This window comes from Hyposmocoma kahamanoa, unplaced genomic scaffold (assembly GCF_003589595.1).
Source record: "Hyposmocoma kahamanoa isolate Upper Pololo Valley unplaced genomic scaffold, ASM358959v1 180, whole genome shotgun sequence".
In the NCBI taxonomy this organism is placed as follows: Eukaryota; Metazoa; Arthropoda; class Insecta; order Lepidoptera; family Cosmopterigidae; genus Hyposmocoma; species Hyposmocoma kahamanoa.
The window spans coordinates 4,350,563-4,359,535 of NW_020653711.1; the positions used below are offsets into that span (position 1 = coordinate 4,350,563).

An 8,973-nucleotide genomic window follows, 5' to 3' on the forward strand; every position below is an offset into this window, starting at 1 on the left:
CTGTTTACACGGAGAAATATGTAGTAAGGAGATTCTAGCTTACGAGTTTTCGATTTGTCTAAACACGATCTCGTATGACATTTTTTCAAGTTCATACGATTATCGTACAAATCGGTTCGAACCGTTTTGAGTGCGAGAATTGCCATTCGAGTTCAGTGATTACTGCGGTATTGACTATGGATATATCGAAATGACGCAAAAATCATTCAAATTTGGAACTGCTGATAATATTAAGTTCATTGCACCGTATAGAAATATAATTTTGATTTATCATTTTTTTTAAATTATATAACTACTGACACAAACAAAACTGACAATTATGATAAATTTATAGGGCGAGTGAGTGCGTGTGTGAGTGCGTGAGTGACTGAATGAGTGAGTGAGTGCGTGCGTGCGTGCGTGCGCGCGGGCGTGCGTGCGTGCGTGAGTGAGTGGTGAGTGAGTGAGTGATGAGTGAGTGAGTGAGTGAGGGGTGAGTGAGTCAGTGAGTGGTGAGTGAGTGAGTGGTGAGTGAGTGGCTGAGTGAGTGAGTGTGTGAGTGGTTAGTGAGTGAGTTGTGAGTGGGTGAGTGAGTGAGTGAGTGAGTGAGTGAGTGAGTGAGTGAGTGCGTGAGTGAGTGAGTGAGTGAGTGAGTGAGTGAGTAGGGAGTGAGTAGGGAGTGAGTGGGGAGTTAGTGAGGAGTGTTTATTGAAAAGTACATTTACTTGAAAAGTCGTGTCGGCCATTTTGGATTTAGAAATAAATGCTATGTTCGTAATGAGCACCCCCAAATACCTCAAAAACGATACCCAACTTGCCATTATTTGAAAAGTGCGGGCACGACTTTTCATCCTGGATTTAGAAAGGAGTGCCATATTCGTTACGAGAGCACCCTAAATACTATATTGCCCACGCTATATTCGACCACAGAGGCACTCACTCACTCACCGTTATTTGAAATTTTTTTTTCGCTCTTGTTCCATTAATTCTTATCTTAGAAAAGCAGTGATAATCAAAACACCCTCGCGCGCTGCACTCGTGGTAGAAACGGCTGGCACAGAAACTCGAAATACGATTTTTGCTTTCGAGTTCTGTTTACACGGAGACGTTATATTGAAAGGCGAGGAGATTATCGCTCACGTGGACGGTCGATAATCGCAAATGTTTAGACGAGGAAAGTTTTTTTATATTCTTTCGATAATCGTATCTTCGAGACGAGAAACTCTCTCCATCTAAATGGGCCTTTACTGGAACTTCTCGACCGGCAAAGGCTACAAACGTTATTCTACACAGTTATCGAATGAAAGTTACCGAACGTCCTATTGTTTACAAAGCAAGAATGTAATATGGATCTCTTATTATTTTAAATATAGTCCGGATTTTGTTTAATTTTATTAATTTATTTTAATGTAAGACTAACGCATTCCTATATTTTAGGCCCTTGAAGTCTTAAAAATGTATATAAAGGGATTTTAATTTTTCTTATGATCTATTTCACCGACTAACTCCGTAAACGCTGTTCGAGTACAATATCGTATCCGAATCAGAATCGAACGTTAACTCGAATGTTCTGGATACGATTCGAGAACGATATCCAATCGTACGACTCGGTTAAAATATCGAAGAGTTCTGAATCGAGGTCCAGTTCAAGGTATAAACCGTTGACGTATAAGGAATGATAAAGCAAATAGGAAAAGACAATTGAAGGACAGACATAATGATTGGCATGTATACGGACAATCACCAGGTCTCAAACTGGGTAATGTCTATATGACTATAAGTGCCAGCGCAACGAAATTCACTCACTATTACTTTATTTTAAAAAATGACGTCACGACACTTAGCTCTATAGGAGCGAGGGTGACCATCACGCACGTTATATAGACAACAAAATAGGTTGTCTACTTTCACGAGTTTTGTCTATTGAGACAGTGTTAATATAGAAGATAAATATAGATATTGTAATTAACGCGGTCAATAGCAATGCTCATAAATTAAAAGACAGAAAGAAGAATTAAGAGCTTATATTGATAAAATATTATGTACGTGACCGACTTTATATGAAAATATATATGTATACGGGCTGTTAAAAATTATGTCTTAATTTATTGAATTTGATGATCATGGGTGAATTTACAGATAACACTGAGCAGTTCTGCCTATTCAAAACACTGACTGCGTTTTTCTTTTAAATGAGTATTTCCAAATTCAGCAAACGCCAATGCTCGATACGTTGCGTATCGATGGTCGGTTCTTAAACCTGTGTAATTGCCAGGAAATGGATAAAATAAAAGTTTCAGAATTACTTTTGTTGACACCCTATATATTACACACTTTGATAATACTTATCAAAACAATGTATAAAACATATCTGTTAATATTATTACTTAAGAATGTACCTAATTATTACATAATCTCGGCCATAAGGTGATGTGAGACGATAATAAAAAAACTGGCACTAATAACGCATGAACCACAGAAAAGTCTGGTAATAAAGAACCTATTCCAAAGTGAGAACAATGTAACTCAGGAACTGGCTAACCTCTGCTTATTAACCGCAGACCTTAAAACCTTTACACCTTGCCTAAACTATAACAGTTTTAGTGCCACTCAGAGCTGACTTGAAATCGCAAAGATCGGGGGGACACTGACACTGCGCCGACGCCCGTCACCATGACACATAGGTTGACATGTCCTACAGTTTCACCAGCACTGTTTAAAACCGGAACGCAGTAATGCTCACATTATAACTTGATGGTAAAAATCGGTACGGTGGCATTATTTATTGACTAGTCGTGAGGATTTTTATGTCACCCGATTCTTCAATTTCTGAAAAGTCGATTTGTTTTAATGTAAGTGGATGAACAACACGAACAGTCATTACCATGGCAGCCCCTGTAGAATAGTTTATTTTAAAAGTTGTTCCATATTATAGCAACTAGATTTCTCGAACTTTCCAATTTATAAATTGAGTCATTAATTTATTGTTTTATAAAAAAGATTAAATAAGCATTAAAAACCGCACGACATTACATAAGTATTTTAAAATAACAACCAATTTACACAAGTCTTGTCAAATTTAGTTTTCCTATAGCAATTAGTGATGTCCAGTGGCATCTTACATCGGCCACCAATTTGCTGTGGTTGTGTGTACGTCATTGGAAGTAAACTGCGTCAATTTAATCAAATTTCGATAAATTGACATTTTCGGATTACAATATTTAGATATTATAAATATATAATAGAAAAGTCTTGGTATACACAGCTAATAGGCACGCACCCAGTAATGGAGACAAAAAAAAATTAAAAGCTAAAATACGGTACAACTGAGGTGTAGAGAACTTCATTTTGTCATATTGACAAAATTATATCAAGAAAATGCATTATGTTTAAAAAATGTACCACTCGTTCATTTTTAACTGACTTTAAAAAAGGAGTAGGTTCTTAATTCGACTCTTTTTGTGTGTGTGTGTGTGTGTTTATTATACGCGCTTATTTCGACATTTGTGACCCGATTGCAAAGATTTTGTTTTTGTTGGAAAGGGGGTACTTTGGTAGTGGTCCTATTCAAATTTGAAGAAAATATTTCACTTCGAAGGGTGGCAAATTAGGTGATGAATCCGTTTTATTGGATTTCACCCACTTTCCGTTAAGCGATTTCAATAAAAGTTGTCAAATAGACGTAATTCCAAAAAATTTGGCGTCAGTTTTTTTTTATAAATATATTATTTATAGACATTTTTAAGCAAATATAGATTCATCGCATTTTCTTAAGTCCCGCAGAGAAAATACTTCTATACCTACAACGTTAAATCTATTTTTAATACAGTTGCTCAAAACGTGGCATTTTCGTACTACCTTCGTGCCGAAAGTTGGATTTTTCGCACTAGTGCTTTTTACTTTCCATTTTTTTAAATTGACTATTGTTTCAAATCTTAAACATAGAATTAAAGAGGTTGTCCATTTCCATCCATTTCAAACAAAACGTAAACAAAATTGTTTGGTTAAAATTCTAAAGCAATCACTCAATAAATTGAATAAATAACACTTTCACGTATATTTCGAAGATTTTGACTTGATTTCTCATCACTTTTTTCAACAATACTCATTTGAATAGCACAGTAAAATTGTTTTGAATAGCACAGTAAAATTGTATTTGAAAAATAGTAGTTAACTACTATGACTTGTCTGTGGTTGCATAGTGCTGTACGAAAAAAAAAACATTCGGTTCATTCAATTAAAGTTTTTGTAATCGATTAGTAAATCGAAAATTTCAATCACAATTGAACGAGTATTTATGTGTGAGGGTTTGAAGGAGGATTTAAAATTAAGTTTTCGGACATTTTAAATATGCTTTTATAGGTTATGTAAGGAAAACTGCTTGTATGGCTGAATTAAACATAATTAATCGATTTGTAGTTGGTATTACAATTGACCGTCACTAAACCGTCTATCGTTGGGTCAGTGACTTGTTTGTTTACTTTTTGCTTAAAATGCATTGAAACGAAATATATTCACATCCCTATTGACAAGTGTCAAAAAGTGCCTCATAGGCTCAACTCACACTGGCGCAGAGTCGAAGCGTCGCGACGCGACATGTTTTTCGCCTATAGTATATTCATCTATTTTCCCATTATTAAGGTACGAATTTGTGTTATGCAAATATGGAGTCGCGCGTTACTTGGGCACAGTGAGGCGTCCGACGCCGACCACACTGTGATCCGGGCAGACTAATGCGAGTGTCGTCGCGCGTCGCCAGGCGTTGTAGTTGAAAAATACAACGCGATGCGACGACGGTACGATTCTGCGCCACTATGAGTTGAGCCTTATTTTGTGACGATTATAATTCGACTTCAATATTTGGCATATCGTCATTGACTTCACAAATAAAATATCGTACGAAAAGAAATTCAATCATTTTAAATGAGTGACGAAAAGTTTTTTTTTATTCTAATGTAAGTGTGCATTTGACCAAAAGTATCTAAATTTTGAAGTTAAGATTTGCAGTTCATAATTTCGAAGTAACAAATTACAGTATTTAAACCTTCATAATATGACATGACACTTGAGATTTAAAATCAACTCTATGCCTTTTGATATACGAACGATGTTCATGTCCTCTTGTGTACAATAATAAAGATTTGTGTCATTATATAAATATTAAGAAACTATTTGCCATACTATATTAAATACTTATAGGGAAAAAGCGTTTATCCTCAATTAGTACGATATTGTGTACATAACTACAGTCATGGACATATTAAAAAGAACGCTAAAAATAGGTGCAATTATGATATGAACCACTGGCCATATATACGAGACGTTTAATTTGAAAAAAGAATGGCTTCAATTGTCTCTTATTTCGGTTCAAAATTCTTTTTCATCACACTCACACACGTCATGACGTGCGGGCAAAGTCGACCATAATGTCCTAAATTATGCACACGGGCTTTTTCATTACATTATCGCCCTATGGATTTTTTAACGCAAGATTAAACAAAAAGATTTTATGTTTGAAAAATCTCAACGTATATTTCACATAAACTTGATGCATAAAAAAACAAACATTTGCAATTTAACTATCATCGTCATCATTCAGCCATACGATGCTCACTGCTTAGGCCCCCCCAACGATCTCCACGACGAATTTAACGATATTTTACTAAATTTATTTTGTGAATCAAATTCTGCAGTATTTTTAGAATTGGGAAATTATTTATTTTAGATTTAATACCTACGTTGTGGCCGATTACGTACGTGCCTTATATAACATTTTAGTTCGAGTTGTCTATGAAAAAATAGTTGACAATCCGTTTAAAAAAAACTGCTTTTTGCAAAATTCGTACATATTGTGTTGTGACGCCATGATTATTCATACAATAAATACATTAATGTTGTATCTATTTCCGCCCTAATTTACCGCCCCCTATACACAATGTACTATTATTTATGGCCAGTGATTCAATTGTTATCATAATTCGAACTTTTTTAGCGTTCCTTTAAAAATGTCCATGAGTATATAGTCACATGCATATAACATTATTTCGAAGTAGTGTACTCCGTAATATTTTTATTATTAATGTACACCCTATCTCCCTACTGGCATTGATATAAACCCGTACGTACGCACTTATATATCGCATTGTTATTATAATAGTATTATAACTCAAAATATGAGAAATTCAAGATTATACCATTATTGAACGTAAAATTTGATTCTCTACACGTCAATAAAACTTTCTTCAGAAGTAAGTAAGAAACAACTAAAAAATAACTCAAAATGAGACACGCTTTATATGATCTAGTTCTGGCCAAAATAATCCTTATTAAAAAATATAAAAGTATGTTTTCTCTTTTATTTTTAAACATATTTGGCAAGTAGGAAAGTCTAATAAACTATAACCTATACATACATTTTAATTATCTTTCACGGGAAATGAGTCATTCGTTTTTCGTCGATTCTGAGAAAATACACTTTTTAAGTTAATACACTATTGTAGTACTGCCAGTGCGATATCTCCAAATAGAGGTAAATCAAAATAAATAGACAGATATACCTAATCGAACACTGATATCAATATCTTTCGTACAAAAAACTCTGATACATGGACTTTCGCATTCTGATTATTTTCGTTAACGGAAAGTGAGTGAAATCCGGTAAACGGGATTTATTCCCTAATTTGCCACCCTTAGAGCTGGAGTAGATTCTTCAAATATAAATGGGGCCACTACTGAGGTACCCACTTTCCAACAAAAAAAAGAAACCATCGAAATCGTTTCGGAGTAATCGCGTGTCATACACTAAAAAGATACACGCAAATTGAGAACCTACTCGTTTTTTTAAGTCGGTGAAAAATAGAAAATTATAAACGTTTTGGTTCAAATATTTTTTATTTTTATAGCAATTTTTACGTAGAAGACATTTTTCGGCGAGTAACAAACATTGACCCAAGTAGGTCATAAATAACTCACGACATGAGATTGGCTCTTACGACCTTTCTTCCCCGATATTCCAACGTTGAAAGCAAAAGCGATGCCTGTGAGGGCTCTTGACATTATAGGCACATAATTGAGCACAAAACATTCAAAATACAGAATTTACATGAAGAATTGAACACTTTCTTTCGACGAAATGTGACAAATATTACAAAAATCAATAAAAAGATGACAAATGTATGTAAGTAGTAAAGACAATGTACTCACAGGCCCATTTTCCTCTGGATTTGAAGTCCAACTTATTCAAAGCAGGGCCAAGCGCGTAGATATAAACAACACTAAATACAAATTTCACTACATATAGAATAAACCCCACTGCAAATACAATTCCAAGTTTTTCTAAAGTACTGAAAGCCATTTTTATTAATTTCTATTTTCTACTAAAAGTGACAGGTTATGGTGAGAGTACACCGGTTGACACACTTCCCGCATGCGTACTGGCGGTCAAAGAAAGTGAGCATGCGCTGTGAATGAACGACTGGGGATCGGAACGACCGAGTGCAATCTCACGATGACGCCCGATTCGTGCCGGAATCTATTAACCCGCTTATTTCACCAAGACCTCACTTACCATATCTTGTCTATACAATTCAAAGCTCTCGCTTAAATTGTAGTTTTATAATGTCAAAAAACCAAAACCTCTGCGTCGGTAAAACGATCCGAATAATCGGAGTTCTTGTTAAAATTGTCGTTATGAAATCGTTCCTGAATTGAAAAGGGACAGGTATAAAATACAGTGCTGTTTCAGTCTCTCGTGATAAGCGGCATAAAAATGTATGAGGTCATATGCACACGTGTTGCTGATGGTATGCGAGACTGGAACAATTTGAATAAAAACTATTTGAACATATGTTGAAGATACAACGGCATCAAAAAATAATTAAGTAAACGATAATAACAGACTACATAAGATTTGATCAAGACCTGGAGAGTTGGATCTAAATCCCGTATTTTTCACACAAACTAACGCTTCGGGTTCTTTTCCGCTGAACTATTATATTCACTACTTTATTTTCAATTAATCACGATCATATTATTCTGATTCAGTTTTTCGTTTCCAATTTACGTTCTGTTATTACTGTTAATCTTGTAATCTTTACAGGAATCACGAAATTAATCAAGAACTAATTTTAGAACTGTACACTAAGGGTCGTATTCTAGAACTCTATTCAATGCTCAAGTCAGGATTTGAGTATGGTTTAAAGCACTCGAAATCATACTCAAGTTCCTGCCATTAGGGTCGTATTTCCAGTGTTTGTGTTTCCAGTGCAATCCTAATTTGAGCATTGAGTAGTTCTAGAATACGACCCTAAGAGTCTAAACAATACACACTACAGAATTAGATAATTACAGAAATAAATATTTTTAGGATTTAGAGAACTTGGGAGTGTAAATGTAATAGACGGGCAAAGTAGCCGTTGCAATTGCAATTGTATTGCACATTACTGCATAATATTAGGGGTTAAAGTATGAAATTGCCGTTTTATTGCAATAGGTTCTTTGAATTTTCATAGAATCTTCATGGTTTGAGGTTTTCGAATGAAACTTTTTTCAAATGGTTTCTGTGATTTTTTTTTTTTAATTTGAAACATTTGAATATCGACTTTCAATTGTTTTTGTTATTCAATTTAGACAAGAAAGATGGATACTGCGAAAATTCGAGTGATTTTTGAATACGAGTTCCGACGCGGAACTAACGCGGCAGAAACAGCCCGCAATATCAATGCTGCGTTTGGAGAGGGGTCTACTAATGAACGCACCGTGCGATTTTGGTTTAAACGCTTTCGTGATGGAAATTTCGACTTAAAGAACGAGTCACGAGGAAGACCGCCCACACAGGTGAATAACGATGAATTAAGAGAGATAGTGGAAGCCGATCCTAGTCAAACTACCCAGGAATTAGCGGCATGGTTTAACGTTACCTTACCCACAATATTGACTCACTTGCGTCAAATCAATAAAATAAAAAAATACGAAAAATGGGTGCCTCATGATTTG

The 8,973-nt window shown here is 35.1% G+C and overlaps 1 protein-coding gene across 1 annotated transcript in view; it reads right to left on the reverse strand.

Moving 5' to 3' along the window:
- Positions 1 to 7,414, reverse strand: part of LOC113225993 (very-long-chain 3-oxoacyl-CoA reductase) — a 66,593-nt gene extending 59,179 nt beyond the window's left edge. Inside the window, exon 1 of the mRNA XM_026458489.1 lies at positions 7,183 to 7,414. Coding sequence (XP_026314274.1) covers positions 7,183 to 7,333 — 151 coding nt within the window. The 5' untranslated portion in view covers positions 7,334 to 7,414. The remainder of the gene's footprint in view (positions 1 to 7,182) is intronic.
- Positions 7,415 to 8,973: the final 1,559 nt, after the last annotated feature.